General features: G+C 41.0%; 1 protein-coding gene across 1 annotated transcript in view; it reads left to right on the forward strand.

Annotated features, from left to right (window-relative positions):
- The window catches only part of LOC103726548 (mucin-16), a 215,162-nt gene that overhangs the window by 57,839 nt on the left and 138,667 nt on the right, over positions 1-18,656 (forward strand). The window contains exons 10-20 of the mRNA XM_029559169.1: positions 6,348-6,383; positions 6,615-6,739; positions 6,828-6,895; positions 7,887-8,059; positions 8,735-8,806; positions 12,298-12,422; positions 12,660-12,727; positions 15,803-15,975; positions 16,885-16,943; positions 17,400-17,664; positions 17,727-18,137. Of these exons, the coding sequence (XP_029415029.1) occupies positions 6,348-6,383; positions 6,615-6,739; positions 6,828-6,895; positions 7,887-8,059; positions 8,735-8,806; positions 12,298-12,422; positions 12,660-12,727; positions 15,803-15,975; positions 16,885-16,943; positions 17,400-17,664; positions 17,727-18,137 (1,575 nt within the window). The remainder of the gene's footprint in view (positions 1-6,347; positions 6,384-6,614; positions 6,740-6,827; positions 6,896-7,886; positions 8,060-8,734; positions 8,807-12,297; positions 12,423-12,659; positions 12,728-15,802; positions 15,976-16,884; positions 16,944-17,399; positions 17,665-17,726; positions 18,138-18,656) is intronic.

Here is an 18,656-nt window from a genome sequence, read left to right on the forward strand (position 1 = left end):
GTGTTAATAAGTTCTAAGATTTTTCTGGTGGAATTTTTGGCATCTCTTGGATATAATATCATCTTCAAAAAAGGATAACTTGATCTCTTCTTTTCCAATTAGTACTCCTTTAATTTCCTTCTCTTGTCTTCTTGCTCTGCAAGAGTTTCAAGAACTATATTAAAAAGGAATGGAGATATCAAGATGCCTTGTCTGCTTCCTGATTTTAATGGAAATGCTTCCAGTTTTTTCTCTATTTAGAATGATGCTGGTTGTGAGTCTGTTGTATATAGCTTTAATTATGTGGAGGTATGGTTCCCTCCAGTCTAATTCCCTCTAGGACTTTTAACATAAATGTATGTTGAGTGTTGTCAAAGGCTTTTTCTGCACCTATAGATGACCATGTGATTTTTGTCTTTGAGTCCATTTATATGGTTTATAACATTTATTGACTTACAAATATTGAACCATCTATGCCTCTCTGGAGTAAAGCCAACTTGAGCATAATGAATTATCTTTTTGATGTGTGTCTGTATGCGGTTTGCAAGTATCTTGTTGAGAATTTTTGCATCTACTTTCATTATGGATATGAGTCTGTAGTTTTCTTTTTTGGTTGTATCTTTACCTGGCTTTGGTATTAGAGTGATGCTGGTTTCATAGAAGGAATTTGGAAGGTCTCCTTCCATTTCTAATTTTTTGAATAAATTAAGTAGTATTGGATATAGATCTGCTGTAAATCCATCTGGCCCTTTGCTTTTTTTAGTTAGGAGGTTTTGTATTACTGTTTCAATTTCTTTTTGTGTCATGGGTCTGTTTAAGCTGTTAGTCTCTTCTTGGTTTAGTTTTGGTGGTTCCCATGCCTTTAGATATCCGTCTATTTCATTTAGGTTTTCAAATTTAGTAGCATATAGTTTTTAAAAGTATTCCCTTATAATATTTTGTATCTTTCTAATGTCTGTTGTGATGTTTCCCCTTTCATCTCTGATTTTATTGATTTGGAGGTGCTCTTTCTTTCTTTTGATTAGCTGGGCTAGTGGTCTGTCAATCTTGTTTATTTTCTCAAAGAACCAGCTGTTGGATTCATTGATTCTTTGTATTATTTTCTTTGTTTCGATTTCATTAATTTCTGCCCTGATTTTTGTTATTTCTTCTTGTCTGCTGGGTTTGGGTTTCATTTTCTGTTGCTTCTCAAGTGTTGAGTTGCAATGATAAGTCATTTATTTGTGTTCTTTCCGATTTTTTGACCTAAGCACTTAGAGCTATAAACTTCCCTCTAAAGACAGCTTTCAGCTTGTCCCAGAGGTTTTGTTGTGTTGTATTTTCCTTTTCATGTAGTTCCAGGAATACTTTTATTTCTTAATTTCTTGGGGTTTTTTGTTTGTTTGTTTGTTTGGTTGGTTTTTTTGTCTTTTTGAAGCAGGGTCTCCCTGTAGCCCCAGCTGTCTTGGAACTCACTATGTAGTTGAGTTGTGGCTGGCCTTGAACTCATAGAGATCTGCCTGCCTCTGCCTCCCAAGTGTTGGGACTACAGACATGCTCCACCATGCCCGGCTTCTTAATTTCTCTTTTGACCCATTCATCATTCAGGAGTGTGTTGTTTAATCTCCATGTGTTCATGTGGTCATTAGGGCTTCTTCCAGTGTTGATAGTAAGCTTTATTGCATTGTGGTCTGATTCTTCTCTGCCTTGTTGACCTATCTAATGGAGACAGTGGTGTATTGAAGTCCCCTACTATTAATGAGTTGGGGTTAATCTGGGTCTTAAGGTCCTGTAGTATTGTTTTGATGAAGTTGGGTGCACCAGAGACTTTGATGAATATATGTTCATGATTGTAATGTCTTCTTGGTTTATTGCTCCTTTGATCAGAATGAAGTGGCCCTCTTTATCTCTTCTGATTAGTTTTAAATTCTATCTTGTCAGATATTAGAATTGCAACACCTGCTTTTTTCTTCATACCATTCGCTTGGTATATTTTTTTTCCATCCTTTCACCTTAAGATAGTGCCTCTTTGATGAATATATGTTCATGATTGTAATGTCTTCTTGGTTTATTGCTCCTTTGATCAGAATGAAGTGGCCCTCTTTATCTCTTCTGATTAGTTTTAAATTCTATCTTGTCAGATATTAGAATTGCAACACCTGCTTTTTTCTTCATACCATTCGCTTGGTATATTTTTTTTCCATCCTTTCACCTTAAGATAGTGCCTGCCCTTAAAAGTGGGTGAGTTTCTTGCAGACAACAAAAAGATGGGTTTTGTTTCTTAATCCATTCACTTAGTCTGTGTCTTTTGACTGGGGAGTTCAGTCCATTAATATTTAGTTATTAATGAAAGATGTGTATTGAATTCCTGTCAATTTTATTTCTGTTCACATTCTTGATATAGCTTTACTTTTCCGCAGTTATTCCTTCATTGAATTTCTTTCCTCAACCCCTTGGGTATCGTCATTCCTTTCTTCAGCTCTTTGTATTGCTTCTGGAACTCTCTGAAGGGTGGGTTTTGTGGACATGAATTCCTTCAGCCTGTTTATGTCATGGAAGATTTATCTTTCCCCTTCATCTATGATAGACATTTTGGCTGGGTATAGTAGTCTGGGTTGGCATCTGTGGTCATTTATAACTGGGAATACTTTAGTCCAGGCTCTTCTGGCTTTCATAATTTGCACTGAAAAGTCAGCTGTAATTCTAATGGGTTTTCCTTTATATGTGACTTTACAGCTTTCAGTATTGTCTCTTTGTTTTGTACATTTAGTGTTTTTACTATGATGTGCCATGGAGTGTTTCTTTTCTTTTGTTGTCTGATTGGTGTTTTATATACTTCTTGTATGGGCATATCTTTCTTTAAGTTTAGGAAGTTTTGTTTCACGATTCTATTGAAGATCTGGTCCATGACATTATCTTGTGATTCTTCTCCTTCCTGTATGCCTGTAGTTCATAAGTTTGGTCTTTTTACGGTATCACACAATTCCTGCATATTCCATTCTTTTGCTTTCTTACATTTTTCATAATCTTTGTCTGAGTGGTCTAGTTCATCCACTTTATCTTCCAGTCTTGATATTCTCTTTCCCACTTCATTCATCTTATTGGTGAGGCTGTCTTCTGTTGTTTCTAACTGGCTTACTGAGTGTTTCACTTCCTTCTTCATTTCAGCCTGAGTATTCTTCAATATTTCTAGCTTTTCTGAATTCATTGAGAACTTTATCCCTATCTTCCTTCACTTCTTTGATTTCTTTGTGTGTTCTTTAAATTCACTGATTTCTTTTATCATGTTTATGATTGTTCTTTTGAGTTCCAGGTCCTGCACTATCTCTAGGGGGTTCTCATTGTGCTCCTCTAGAGGTCTATTGGTATTTGTTGGGCATATGTTATTTTGGCTTTTCATGTTATCTTTTTCTCTGTGATTTTGACATGTGAAATTCTTTTGTAGTTTCTGATTCTTGTGTGAGACTTGAGCCTTCATGTTTAGGTCTGCTTCTTTTTGTAAACTTTATGTGCCTTTGTGGTTTACATTTTGGGTGTGAAAAGCTGGTTCATCTGAGCTTCCAGTTCTCTCTTTTGATTTTATGTTGGAGTGGTCAGATTGCTTTTCTCTTCAGGAGTTCCCACAGAGGCACAAGTCAGATGAGGATCAGATGCTCTCAGGCTTTCTCCTAAGGTCTGGATCCCTCCTGGAAAGATATTGTCCTCAGGAATTTGGGGGTTGGACTAGCCTGGGAGTAGGGCCCAAGAAAGATGCTGGTATTGGGCAGCTGGTGGCCATGCCATGCTGAGATGCAAAGGGAAATCAGGACAGGAAGAGGCCCCAAGGGCTCCTGGGGACTGCTGGAAGGAAATGGTTTACTCTGGATTCAAAGGATCAGGAAGCTGTGGTGATTCCCCCAGTGTCTGGGGTGCCAAGACAAGGAATGGAACAGTACCCATGTTAGGAGGAGAGACAGGCTGGGGGGAGGTGGGAGGGTGAATGAGGCTGGGGGAGTCAAGGTCTGGAGGGTGGGATGGACTTACCCAGGAGAGAGGGTGGTGGGTTGTGCAGGCCCAGGGAAACACTGGGAGGTGAGGGCCGAACCCAGCCCATAAGGCTCCTGGGGACCGTGAGAAGGAACTGGGTTCGTCTGGATGCAAGGGATCAGGAAGCAGTGGTGGTTCCAGGCCCAGGGGTCAGCTCCAGTGTCCAGGAAAGAGGCTGGCGGGTTGTACAGCTTAGAGAAGCAGAGGAGGTGAGGGTGGGCCCAAGTATTTGAACATTTTGTCCCTAGTTGGTGGTGCTGTTTTGAGAGGTCTTAAAAGGTGTGGCCATGCTCCAGGAAGCACGCCACTGGAGGAAGGGCTTAGAGAGTTCTTATACCTTGCCACATTGCCAGTCACTTTCTATTTTCCGTGTCTGCTTAAAGATGTAAGAGCTTAACTTCTGCTCCTACTCCAGTCACGTCTGCCACCGTGCCTCCTCACCATGATGGACTGTAAGCTCAAGAATCTCCTCCTTTTATAAATTTCTCTGGTCATGGTGTTTCTATTACAGCAACAGAGAAGTAACTAATACACTCAATCCAACTTTACGTCTTTTTTTCCCCTCTTAACCCTTGAGTCCAGTTTGTGCTTCCCATAGATGCACGGATATGAGTCATCCACAGTAGCTTGACTGACTGGCCAAGGAGCACACCCCTAAAGAAAATTGACTCTCCCTCCCCTAGCAGTCATCAACCATCAATATCTCCTCAGCTAGGGAGACTAACAAGTCCCTCTATGCCCCAGAAGCAGAGTTTATTTTGGCTCATACTTCATGGTATAGTCCATCTTGGTGGTAAAGCCAAAGTAGGTAGAGCTTAAAGCAACTCATTGAATCATATCCACAATCAGAGTAGGCAGAAAAACTAATTGTGGTATTCAGCTAGCTTTCTCCTTTTTGTAAGTCCAGAACATGAGCCTAGGAAAGGGAGCTGTCTACATTTAAGTTAGTATTCCCACGTCAATTTGCTTAATCAAGATAATCCCTCAAAAGAGTGCCCAGAGGCTAACCTAATCTAGATATAATTCCCCATAAGTATGTCTGGAGGTTTGTCTCCTGGGTGATTCTAGATCCTATCAATTTGATAATCAGTATTAACCAGCTCAGAAAGTTTGTTGAAAAATTGGAGCTAACAGAGAATATTGGTCCAGAGTGTAGTTGTTGGTGAATGACCGATATGGTATATGTGGTGATTGACATGCCTAGGAACTTTTCCAGGCCTTGGGATTGCATTTGTAGAGTGGAATTGTATTAGTTATGTTGTGTTGCTGTTATAAATACCATGACCAAGGCAATTTACATAACAAAAAGTTTATTTTGGCTTATGGGTTCCAGAAGGAAGGTCCATAATGGGTAGGGGAGGGCATGGCAGCAGGTGACTGGTGCAGGAAAGTAGAAGATCATATTTCTAACTGCTAATGCTAAGCAGAGAGAGTGAAATGGAAGTGGGTGAAGGTATGAACTGTCAAAGCCCACCCCCATTGACATACTTCCTCCATCAAACTCTACCTTCTAAACTTCCCCAAGCAATGCCACCAACTAGGGAGGTTTCAAAATACTGGAGCTTATGGGGAACATTTCTCATTCAAACCACCTCAGGGATAAAACCAAGATGTAACATTGTTTTGATAATCAAAGGAGACATATAGAAATGTATGTAGAATATTTCATGGCTTTTCCTACATCTCATCTTTACATTTATCTCTCAGAATATCAGAACTGGAATCCATAATCCAGAGAAATCATGAAAAGGTCTTAATGGGGGTAGAGGGTTCGCCTGACATACACAAGGCTCTATGTTAAACCCCCAGCATTGAAAAAAACTTTTTCTCCAGTTCCTGTCAGACTCTGACGCACATGTTTTCACTTTTACAATATCTCATCCATTTCACCAAAATTTTCCTTAGTATTACAAGCCGTACATATTATCCCCCTTCTCCCCTCCACCCCTAGGTGTTTGTGTGTGTGTGTGTGTGTGTGTGTGTGTGTGTGTGTGTATGCAGTGGTGTCCATGTTAGAGGATAATTGGATAATTTTTGGGTGACTCTTCTGTACTTCCACCATGTAGACCCCAGGTATTGAAATCGGATTGTTAGTCTTCACAGCAAGCACCTTTATCCACTGAACCGTCTTACCAGCCCAATTATTGCTTATGATTTTAGCAAAATGAATGGTGATGATAGTCAACATGAATATTATCAAAGGACAAGATACATATTAAAAACCAAGTATGATGTAGGCATTATTTTTTATCTGTGAATCTCAGAAGGTTTCATGGTGACTTCCACTTTCACGTCAAACACTTTCAACTCTTAGTGCTTACCTATCATGATAGTTCTTTGTTACTCTTTCCTTCCATCTGCAGGTTATAACCATCGATATCAGACCCTTACCACCAACAGTGAGTACCCAAACCTGTGATATCCCAATATCCCCAGGATCTTCCCCCCCTAAAGACCATTCCACACAAAAAAATTGACAATACCTCATGCCAGATTACCTCAGATAAGTCCCACAAGCCAATCTTTGTTTCTTTTCCTGTTGCCATGATAAAATACCTTGAAAAAAGTGACTTAAGGAAGAATAGGTTTATTTCAGCTAATGAACTCCCTGCTTTTCCCTTTTGCTACAGGTACAAGCTTATCTCTGGTACCCTTCACCCTCAACTTCACTATAACCAACCTGCACCATATAGAGGACATGTGGTCCCCCAGATCTGAGATATTCAACAGCACAGAGAGGATCTTGAATCGCCTGGTCAGAGCTCTCTCATGTCCACCTTGTCTCATCTCAGCCTTCTAGCCAGCTCCTTCGTTCATCAGCTCATCTTCTCTTTTATCCCCAGCTCAGGCCCTTGTTCGAGAACAGCAGTATTGGGCCTCTCTATTCTGGCTGCAGACTGACCTTGCTGAGGTGAGAAATGAGTAGACACACAGGCCATGCAGGAGATGGCCACAAGTTTATCTGTAACATCTTGTTCCTAGTGTCCCAGAGGCAACTCCCACTATAGCCTTTGAGACTGGAAAATGTTGGTTCCTATTCTTTTCCTTTCAGGAGACCTGGGTATATGCTTTTATTGAGCACTTACTCTTGGGTTTTCTAGTTTTATTTCTGTTGCTATGATAAAATACTGACAAAGTAATGGCCAAAATTTGGCTCACAATTCCAGGTTACAGCCCATCTCTTGGGGAAGTCATAGCGGCAAGAGTTTGAGGCAGCTGGTCATCTCCTATCCACAGTCAAGATTTGGCTTCTCTCCAGAAACCAATTCGCCCACACTGCCTGCTATTTGCTTTCTTCACTCTTATATAGTTCAAGGCCCAGCCTGGGAAATGATGCAGTCCACAGTGGGCTGGGTCTTCCTATGTCAACTAACAAGACAATTTCCCACAGCCTCACCCATAGACCAATCTGATCTAAATAATTCCTGATTAAGATTCTTTGCCTAGGTGATTTTAGGTTCTGTCAAATTGACAGGTAAGCTAACCAGCACAGGTCTACACTGTTGCCTCATTTCACACATAAAAATGAGCTGTAGAACCACTGAGAAATGTATCTAGCATCACACAATGATTGGCAGTGAAGCCAGTTGAAATTTCTTTCTTTCACCTTATCAAATTTCTCAGATTCCGTTTATCCACCCCATTGTCATACCTCTGTTGTTAGGACGTGTGAGGACATATTAATAAATGTCATGTTAAAAGACAGCACAAATACATTTGTAGATGCTATGACTTCTTTGTTAAAGGACCAGAGCTGTGCTGGCCATCATCCTTTCTAGTACCAAGGCCACTTGATTGCTCACAAGTGAACTTGCATTCTCTGTCATCTCCCTCAGTGAGGCTTCTCTGGGCCATAGCCTGGAAACTTTACCTCCCCATTTTCCTATCTCTCCCGTGACCAGGCCTGAGAAAAATGGAACAGCCACTGGAGTAGATGCAGTCTGTACTCATCATCTTGATCCCATGGCCCTTGTGATGGACAGAGAGAAGCTGTATTGGGAACTGAACCATCAGACCCATGGTGTCACCCATCTGGGATTCTTCACCTTAGAAAAGGATAGTCTTTATGTTAATGGTGAGCATCTTCTTAGGAACCATAATCTGAAGATGATATTCTGCCCCTAAAAAGATGAATGTGCTCTCTATTTAGTCACAACACCCTTCCTGTGTTCCCTTTTCAACCCGAACCTCCTGATGAGTTGAGGGCATCCAAAAGCTCTGAGTCTTAATCCCTTCTCTTTCCTAGGTATCACTGCATTACAAAGTCATTATCTACATATTTATCTAAGTCACAAAAGTCTTTCCCCAACCACATCAAAGAACATCTTTGGCTGAAACCAATGGGGATTTAAGAGTCTGATGTTGGGACTTGTTTGTTTGTTGCTTTGTTTTGCTCTTAGGTAGGTCTTGCTATGTAGTTGAGGCTGGCCTGGAACTTATAGTATAACCCAGTCTATCCTCAAATAAGTGATCCTTCGGCCTCAGCCACCCTAGTGACGTGATTAGAGGTCTATATCACCTGTATCACCATATCTGTCTATATTATATTTCTGTGGGATTGGAACTCCTACATTGCATCCTATGTGTCAGGCCACACTCTGAGCCTTACTTCTATCAGTGTCTTAATGATACCTAGATTCTGTTTGTGTAGACTTGAAGTTGGAAATGGGGTTAATGAACCTCAGCTACATCTTAAACAAACATTTCTCACCGTCTTGCATCTTGATTCTGTCTCCTTTTCACTTTGCAGGTTTTACTCATCGAACTTCTGATTCTACTCCCAACAGTGAGTACTCTGATGATTGTGTTCACCAATCCCTTGGTAACAGTAGGTTCCTGAGTCCAAGGTCATGGAGAAGAAAAAAATTTCCAAGAGCTGGACTGCCTCAGTTTCCTCACCTGACAAATGGTGCATTCCTTTAAAACTTGATATTAAGGGACTGGAGAGATGGCTAGGCAGTTAGGAACGCTGGCTATTTTTGCAAAAGACCCAGGTTTAGCTCCCAACACACACATGGCAGCTAACAACTGTTTGTGACTTGCATTCCAGGGGATATAATGCCCTCTTATGGTCTCCACAGGCATTACACACAAATTCACTTACATGCAGGCAAAACACGCCCACGTATAAAATTAAAATGAATAAAATTTAAGAAAGAACAGCCAGGTGTGTTGGCGCATGCCTTTAGTCCCAGCACTCAGAGGTAGAGGCAGGCAGATCTCTGTGAGTTCGAGGCCAGCCTGGTCTACATAGCGAGTTCCAGGACAGCTGGGGCTACAGGGAGACCCTGTCTCCAAAAGAACAAAAAAAAAAAAAAAAAAAAAACCCACCCCAAAACTTCAAATTAAGTCCCAAATGGTGAGTCACTCTCTAATCCCAACACTTATAACTCATTGGCAGAACACCTGAGTAACATGCCTGATGTCCTGGATTTGGATTTATTTTTGTTTATTTTGTATATGAATGCGTGTGTGTGTGTGTGTGTATATGTGTGTGTCTGTGCACATTTGTGTGAATGTGTACCACCAGAATGTGGGTGTCCACAGAGGCCAGAATAAGGCATCGGATCTCTTGGAGTTGACAGTTGTGAGTGACCCAATGTGGATACTGAGAACTGAGCTGGGGTCCTCTGGAAAAGCAGGAAGTGCTCTTAACCATGTAGGTGTCTCTCCAGCCCCCGGCCCTGGGTTTGATCAGCAAATGCTTACTAGGTACCTGCTGTTTGCTAGGTATAAAGGACAGGATGCTGAATAAATTGCTTTATAATTTCAGTGCCTTGGTTAATCCTGAAGTGGAACATGCAATTATAATTCATAATAAAAAGTACTAAAAAGGAGGCTAAAGATGTTGCTCAGTGGGTAGAAGTGCTCACCTAGATGGCATAAAGCCTTAGGTTTGATCCCCAGCACTCCATAAAATTGAGTGTGGGGTCACACACCTGTCATTCCAGCATCCAGGAGGTGTAGACAAGAGGAGTGGAAGTTCAATGTTACCCTTAGCTAGATAGAGAGCTTGAGATCAACCTGGGCTACATGAGACCATATCTAAGAAAAAAATAGATTATTATGAAAGCACTTACTGTGCTTCATATCATATGCTATGTTGGTTTGTACTTTTAATTTTTCCCTTTGAATAAATAATAACAGATTTGGAACTATTACAAAAAGTGGTACAAACTCCCTCTATGGCCTTCAATTTTTTCAAGGAACTGCCTGATCTTGTATAACTTTGGTACAATATAAAAATCAGGGAAATGACAGTATTAAAAGCTACAGACCTCAGTCTAATCTTACTAGTTGCTCTAGTCTGATCTCTCTTGCTGGGGTAAAATACTGACCAAAAGCAACTTAGGGAAAGGCAGAATTTATTTGCCTTATACTTCCAAGTCAGTCCATCACTGAGGGAAGTCAGGACAGGAATTCAGAGGCAGGAACCAGGAGGAAAGCTGCTTTCAGGCTCACTTACAGCCTTGTACTTAGCTAGCTTTCATTTTTACTTTATTTTATTAAAATTTTTTATACGTATCAGTGTTTTGCTTGCATGTATGCAAGTGCACCTGTGTCATGCAGTGCCTACAGAGGCCAGAAGAAGGTATTGGATCCCCTGGCACTAGAGTTATGGACGCTTGCTGTTAGCTACCATGTGGGTGCTGGGAACTAAACCCAGGTCTTCTCCAAGAGCAGACAGTGCTCTTAACTGCTGAGCCATCTCCCCAGCCCCTTAGCTAGCTTTCTTATAAAACTCGGGATCACCTGCCTAGGGATGGTGCCATCCTCCTTCATCAATTAATAATCAAAACAATCCTTCACAGACATGCCCACAGGCCAATCTGATCTATGCAATTCTTCAATCGAGGCTTTCCTCTCAGATGACTCTAGGTCAGGTCAAGTTGACAATTAAAGCTAACTAGGACACTAATCTTACATGCCCCAATATGTAATAAGACACTAGTCTTATATTCTGTGTTTGTGTGCATGCATGTGTGTATTTCTATAGCATTTTATCACACACTCAGATTCTTATAGCCACCACCACAATCAAGGTTTAAAACTGTTTCATCCCTACAAAGATTCCTATCAGACCAATTAAACCGCAATCACTAATATGTTTTCCCTCTCTGTAGTAATTTTATATTGAGAATGTTATATAAATGAAAATACAGAAGATATAACTCTTGAGATTGGCTTTTTTTTTCACTCAGCACAAATTCTCTCCCTCTTTCTCTCCTTTTCTTTTTTGGCAGTGCTAAACCTATGACCATACTACATGAATATTCTACCATTAAACTACATCCAGAACCCTTGTTTCTTATTTTGTTTTGATACATGATCTTGCTAGGTTGCCCAGGCCAGCCTCTGCTTCCTGAATGCTAGGATTATAGACATGCATCATGGCACACGGCTGATATCTACTGATTTTTTTTCTTTTATACACCCATGAAGTCTTTATAATTCTTTTACAAACTGTCATTGTCACATGACACGGGTACACTAACCTACAGGCAGGCAATACCTGCATATACATAAAAAAGTGTCATTGTTTTTATTTTACAGCAGATGAAACTGAGGTATGTGCAAGTAACAGCTCTACAGTCATATGGATGGTGAAGGCCACAGAGGGTATTTTAAAACCAAATCTAAGCCACCAGTGTCATATAACCATGGCAACAAAGCCTCTACAATGTAGTGTGTTCTTTAAAGGACAGGTTCTGGTAACACTGGGAGAATGTGAGGAGAAGCTAGCAGGTTGAGTAGGTAAGAGGGGGCTTCAGTAATAGCCACAGTTTGACTGATCTTTAAAAAGTTTAAGTGGGCTTGAACTCATTTTTTTTCCTCTGTTCTTTTTTTTTTTTTTCCCAAACTTCAAGCTTTTTCTGATGTTATTTCTTTTACCCTTTGATAAGAGCATGTTAGGGCTACACCCCAGTTCCCGGCCAGTTGGTCTGGTTCATCCACTTACAAGTCCCTTTACCTGTGTCTGGGTTTCTAACCTGCTTTTACCGTATTTTAGCAACAGCGTGGTCAAACATTTTGATTCTATGCTCCATATTCTCACTAGTTTAGAAGCTTGGTTTGCCTCAGTGTTTAGCTTTCCACAGTTATGCACTGGAACCTCTTTTCTTTAAAAATAACACAGTTGCCATTACCTGGGCTTGTGTGTGTGTGTGTGTGTGTGTGTGTGTGTGTGTGAACCTTACCAGGTTCTTGGTACCTGCTTCAGACATTCCTCCTGTCTTTATCCTCAGTAGTTTGCTTAGTGCTAAGATGGAGTATAACATAGACCTGACCTTCTTTTCTCTTCCCCAATTGCAGTGGTTATGCCTGTCCTGGCTCATTTCACCCTCAACTTCACCATCACTAACCTGGAGTTCAAGGAAGACATGTCATACTCGGGATCCAGGAATTTTAACACCACAGAGAAAGCCCTCCAGAATCTGGTGAGAGCTCTGCCCATAGCATCTAAGCCTCACCCACTGCTCTGATCATGCCCATGCATTTGATTCCCCACCTATCTCATGCAGACTGGTGACAGCCTTGCCCACCTCATGCAAGTCTCCCACTAGTTCGAGCTTCACCTGCGTCATCCCTTCAGAATACATCCTACCAAGGCCCCAGCTCCTCCTGGCTGTGCTGAGCAGTTTTTGCTCATTTTCTCTTTCCTTCCTTCCTCCTAGTTGGAACCCTTGTTCAAGAATAGCAGTCTGGGATCCCTTTATTCAGGCTGCAGACTGATCTTACTCAGGTGAGACCATCCCAATAAAAACTCGGTCCAACAGGTGGATGAGACCATGAGCAATGGGTTCTCTGACTCCTAGTACTTGCAACCACTGCAGTCTATTAATAGGAAATGTCAGCAATACCAACAGCTATTACTAAGACCCAAGGCCTTGCACTGTGTACTTTATATTTATTAGTTCCTCAGTCCCAGCAAGAGCCTCATGAAGCAGTAACAAAAAGGAAACGTGAGGTGCAGATAAACTTATTTGTCTTGTGTCAGGTCCGACAGAGCAGTCTCAACATTGCAGGTCCTAAATCCCAACACATACATATAGCAATGCATGCCTGTGTGTATCTGTGTGTGTCTGTGTGTGTGTGTGTGTGTGTGTGTGTGTATAACTGGTATATATATTTAATAGAAAGTAAATATTATGCATAGTAGTTAATTATGTAAATGACTTATAAAGTACTTACATATAATAATTATACAGGGGTTGAGGCTCTAGCTCACTGGTAGAGCGCACGTATACTATGCACAAGGCCCTGGATTCGATCCCTAGTACTACCAAAAAAGGGACTATGTAGGGTTGGGACTGTTGTTCAGGGTTAGTATGTTTGTGTACCCTGTGGTAAGCCCTGGGTTCCATCTCCATAAGTACATAAAATAGTTATATGTAACTAGCTTAATGTAGATATAAAGTGTACTAGGCATAATAATGTAGTCTACAACGTAATTATAATGCAATAATGTATAAAATACAAAATATCTAATGTATTTACATATTGAATTTTTTTAGATTTGTTTATTTAGTGTTTGCTTTTACACACATGCATACACATATGCCAAGGCATGTGTGTCAGAAGACAACTTGTAGGAATCCACCATGTGAGTCCCAGGGATTGAACTGAGGTTGGCAAGCTTGGTGGCAAGGCCTTGACACACTGAGCTATCTTGCTGGCTCCCAAGTCTTTGATTAAGATTTACTATATGTATCTATGTTAGCAATTTACTTATATAAAAGCATGGTATTATAAAAAATAAAACAAAGATTTATTTCAAAAATTAATTTGACTGGCATGCAAGTAAATAACTATTGCTTTTACTTTCTTGTGTAATAATAACTAATGGTTAGACATGGTGGCACATACTTGTAATCTCAGCATTTTTTTCAACATACACTTTTATTGAATTTTTGCATATTTCATACAATACATCTTAATCATATTTAGACCACCCTCGCTATCTGCGTGACAGTTTGTCCATTGGATTTCATGCATTCTGTCATATATGTTAAGGCCTTTCAGTCACATTTGTGTTCTCAGATGTCCCTCGGTGTGAGTTCATTCACTGGAGCCTGTTCCATACCTGCATCTGTATTTATAATAGTTGGTATTTTATATATTGTGTTCTGTTATATATGACAAGTATGAGACTCACTATAGGAACTGAGCAATATAATCCCATTAAGAATGTTCTGAGGCTGAATGGTGCAGTTATGAATACAGAGAGCTGAGTCCCTCATATGATAAATATTCAGTACATGGTAATTGTTACTCTAAGAAGAATTGAATCCACAGCCATGGGGCATGGGAGCACTTCTTCCACTGGGTGTGTAACTGAATCGAAGAATGAATGCTGGTACGGGCCTGTCATGCCAGCTACTCAAGAGGCAGCCTCGTGAAATAGAAACAGAAAGGGAAACTTAGGTTCGGAGAAAGTGAGTGAAAGCAAGTCTGAAAAACTCAGTGAGACCTTGTCTCAAAATAAAAAATTGCAGAAAAGGCTGGGAATACAGATCATCAGTAGAGCCCCTGCAAGGACTCCCCCAGTGAGGGGCTGGGGGCATGGCTTATTAGACTAGCACCTACTTAGAATCTACCAGTGACCGCCCCAGTGAAAGATTGACTAGTGACTTGCCTCAGTGAAAGAAACCACCAGTGCAGTAGAGAATCTGCCTACAATCCCCCAGTGAGGAGACCTGGGCGCTTGCCTCACTGGTAGAGCCCCTGCCTAGAATCCCCCAGAGGGGGTCTGGGGGCGTGGCTCAGTGATAGAGTGCCTACCTAGATTCCCACAACAAGGGTTGAGGGTGTGGCTCGGTAGTAGAGTGCTTACATATCATGTATGAGACCTTGGGTTTAAAACTCTAATAATACCCTAGCCTGATGTGGTGGTACTCACCTTTAATCCCATTACTCAGGAGGCAGTGGCAGGCAGATCTCTGTGAGTTCAAAGCCAACCTGGTCTCTGAGGCTACAGGGAGAACCTGTCTCAAAAAGTCATCAAAAACAAACAAATAAAAAACCTCTAATACCATATACCCCAAAACAATGGATAGTGCTGAGCATGCCCTGGGCATGTCTTTAACCCCTTTAACCCCAGCACTCAGGAGGCAGAGGCAGGCAGATCTCTTTGAGGTCCAGGCCAGCCTGGTCTACATAGCGTGTTCCTGGACAGATGGGGCCAAAAAGAAAGAAAGAAAGAAAGAAAGAAAGAAAGAAAGAAAGAAAGAAAGAAAGAAAGAAAGAAAGAAAGAAAGAAAGAAAGAAAGAAAGAAAGAAGAATGGAGGATAAGTGGATGGTAAGATGAGGCCTTCCAACCAGACTGAATGCTCTTTCAGACAGATTCAGTAAATGAGCATCTTTCCTGGCCTATAGCAGAACCATGAATTTCTTTAAAATCCCTCAGCCTTGCTACCACACAGGACCTATGGTAGTCTTCTGATCATGCCAAGTCTTGGAAGTACAATGTTATGACCAGCTATTCTGAGGTATTGCCACCCATTGTAACTTGACCTTCAGGACCTTTTGTCCATTAAAATCGGTCATAGAACTTGGCTGTCCTGGTATTATTTAGGTTCTCTCTCCCTCATCAATACCTTCTCTCTATCTGTCATATATATCATGTTTTAGGAGATTTCTATGACATGCAGAGGGCTGTCATGATCTTAATTATTGTTTAAGGTGTGTGTCTCGCCAAAGACAGCTTCGCTATAAACTACTATGTCCTAAGTTTCTGAGTTAGGGGCTAGCAAAAAGAAGCAGGGAAGAACAAACAGTGAGACAGAGTCAATCGAACTATATTTGATACTTATCCAGGTCTCAGAGAGATGGAGCAGCCACCAGAGTGGACACTGTGTGCACATACCACCCTGACCCCAAAGGGCACAGACTGGACTGGGAGCAGCTGTACTGGGAGTTGAGCTGGTTGACCTATGATGTCACCCGCTTGGATCCTTACACCCTGGACATGAATAGTCTCTATGTTAATGGTGAGCATTTGGGATATGGTTGGAGTTTCTTTCTCTTAGGTAGATGGCATCTGCTCTATGGTTTATGGTCACCCTCCCTGCCTGGGCCTTGGGGACTTGGCCATGTGCTCAATTAGGTGCTCAAGTTGGGAGCGCATATTTCCCTCATGAACTAATTTCACCTTTATCTAATGTGAGGGTTCTGATAGAGAATCACCCATAGTTCTTTCTTCATGAATTCCCCCTCCATTGCACCAAGCTATTCTTGCTCCTCTTTGACACATGTGTTAGCTACTATTCTAGTCACAAATGCCTAGCTGAAGCAACTTAAGGGAGGAGATGCTTATTTTGACTCACAGTTTCAGAAAAAACAGGCCAAGCGTTGGAGAGATGGCTCAGTGGTTAAGGGTGATAACTGCTCTTGAAGTGGACCAGGGTTCACTTCCCAGCACCCACATCTTGGCCCACAACTGCCTGCAACTCTAGCTCCAGGGGATCCAGCATCTTCTTCTGGCCTCCAGCAGCTCCTGCATATACATGGAACACATAAATTCATGCAGACCTACATGCACATAAAAAAATAATCTTTTATTTTTTAAAGGAAAAGATTGTCCATCATGACAGGGTAGCCGTATGGTGGTGGTAGCAGTCTCAGCTGTGGCACTGGAAACTTGTGGTGTTGTTTGTTACATTGTGACATATCAGGAAGCAGTGATGCTAGGGTAGTATATCTTTCAAAACTTACTTTCCGTTTATTTGTCTACTAGCTAGGTCCCATGTTTCAAAGATTTCATAGCCTCTCCAGTGTCACCAGCTGGAGACTAATTGTTCAAACACACAAGTTCATGGGGACCATTTTACAGTTGAAACATAACAGCACCCCTCCCTTCCTTAAACCTTACTGTCTATTCTCCTCTGTTGTTACTACAGGTTTCACCTGTGAGAGCTCTGCACACATCACCAGCAGTGAGTGTTCAACATATGTCTCGGTGATACCCCATTCTACACCAAGTAGAGCAGGAGTTGACCCTTCCTATTGCCTCCTATGTTCTTTGTCAGGAGCATGGGAGGTGTGAGGGTAAAGTTAGTCACTATCTCCCTGACTGTGCTTCCAAGGCAGTCCCATCTCAAGCTCCATGTGAAGAAAGTTGCATAAATAATGTCTCATAGCATTTCTGCTGTGAGATTATCTTGTTTTTCCACTCATGAAGGCTTCTTTTCAGCTCCTGGAACCACCACAGTGAAACTTGGAACCTCTGGGATGCTATCCTCCTCCAGCACCACAGGTAAGTGCCTATGTGTGCACTTAGGTGTGTGCACCCTTTTAAAAGGGGACCCAAAATGTCAACACAACTGATACTGTACACTCAAGAATGGAATATATAGTAAGTTTAACAATGACGTAAAAGAAAAATCTTCATTGAGCACTTTTTTTTTTGTGCCAGGCCCTGGGAGTACACAAGAGAGCACAAAGGAATCTTTGCCGTCAGATTTTATATTCTTGTGGTGATGGTGTTGATATTGTCCCTGCTTTTGGTGGTGGAGATGGCGATGGTGATGATGTTGATAGCAGTGGTGTTCTTGATACCATTTATGATAGATGTGATAGTGTTAATGATAGTAATAATGGTGTTAATGATGACGGTGGTGATGATGATGGTGGTGTTGGTCATAATAATGCTAATGGTGGTGATGATATTGGTGGTGGTGGTGATGATGCTGGTGATAATGATGCTGTCGCTGGTAATGGTGATGGTGATGTTGGTGAGAAGCAATGATGATACTGATGGTGATCATGTTGGATGACCATGATGATGATGATGGTGTTGACAGTGATAGTGTTAATAATGGTGATAGTAATGATGCTGACGATGGAAGTGAAAATAATGGTGTTGTTGATGATGCTGATGGGGATGGTGTTAATTATGATGGTGATGATGGTGTTCATGGTGGTATTAGTGGTAATAGTGATGATGGTGATGATAATGGTGTTAATGATATTAGGTATGATATTGCTAATAATGGGATTGTTGGTGATGATGCTGGTGGTGGAGATACTGTTAATGACAGTAGTGATGCTGGTGCTGCTGATCCTGCTGATGATGCTGATGGTCATACTGATGATGTTAATGATGGTAATGATAATGATGTTGGTGGTGTTGACGATGATGATAATATTTGTGGTAATTTTTTTTTGCTTTGAAGAATTATTCTTTTTAATCATTTTTTAAAAATTTTTAATAAGCTACATGATTAGAAGAAACATTTCACTACAGCTTTAAGATATTCAGTAACACACTTCAGAGCAAGTGTACATCTCTTTCACAAGTGGGTGTGAGATTCTAGGTTCACAGTTGAATTAATACAGTTATAGATTATTAAACTCAGTATAAACCCTGTAAGACATAAAATTGGATGAGTTTTTAACCTTTAAAAAAGATCTCCATTTCATTTTAGAATACACTGTCCCTTGCAGAAAGACTCATTGTTTTTGCTACTAACACAGAGAGATTGGCGCATGCATCTCAAATCTGTATGTATCTGATTATTACTAGTCATAATTGTTTGCACTTGGATCCTTGGTGCCTGCATATATCTATAAAGTCATCAGGTAGATTTCAATGGTAATGTTTATCACCTCTACTAATTAGCATGACATAAATTTCCATGCTTCCTCCTCAAATATAATACATTTTTAAAAA

Source organism: Nannospalax galili, unplaced genomic scaffold (genome assembly GCF_000622305.1).
Source record: "Nannospalax galili isolate Female #2095 unplaced genomic scaffold, S.galili_v1.0 scaffold1009, whole genome shotgun sequence".
In the NCBI taxonomy this organism is placed as follows: domain Eukaryota; kingdom Metazoa; phylum Chordata; class Mammalia; order Rodentia; family Spalacidae; genus Nannospalax; species Nannospalax galili.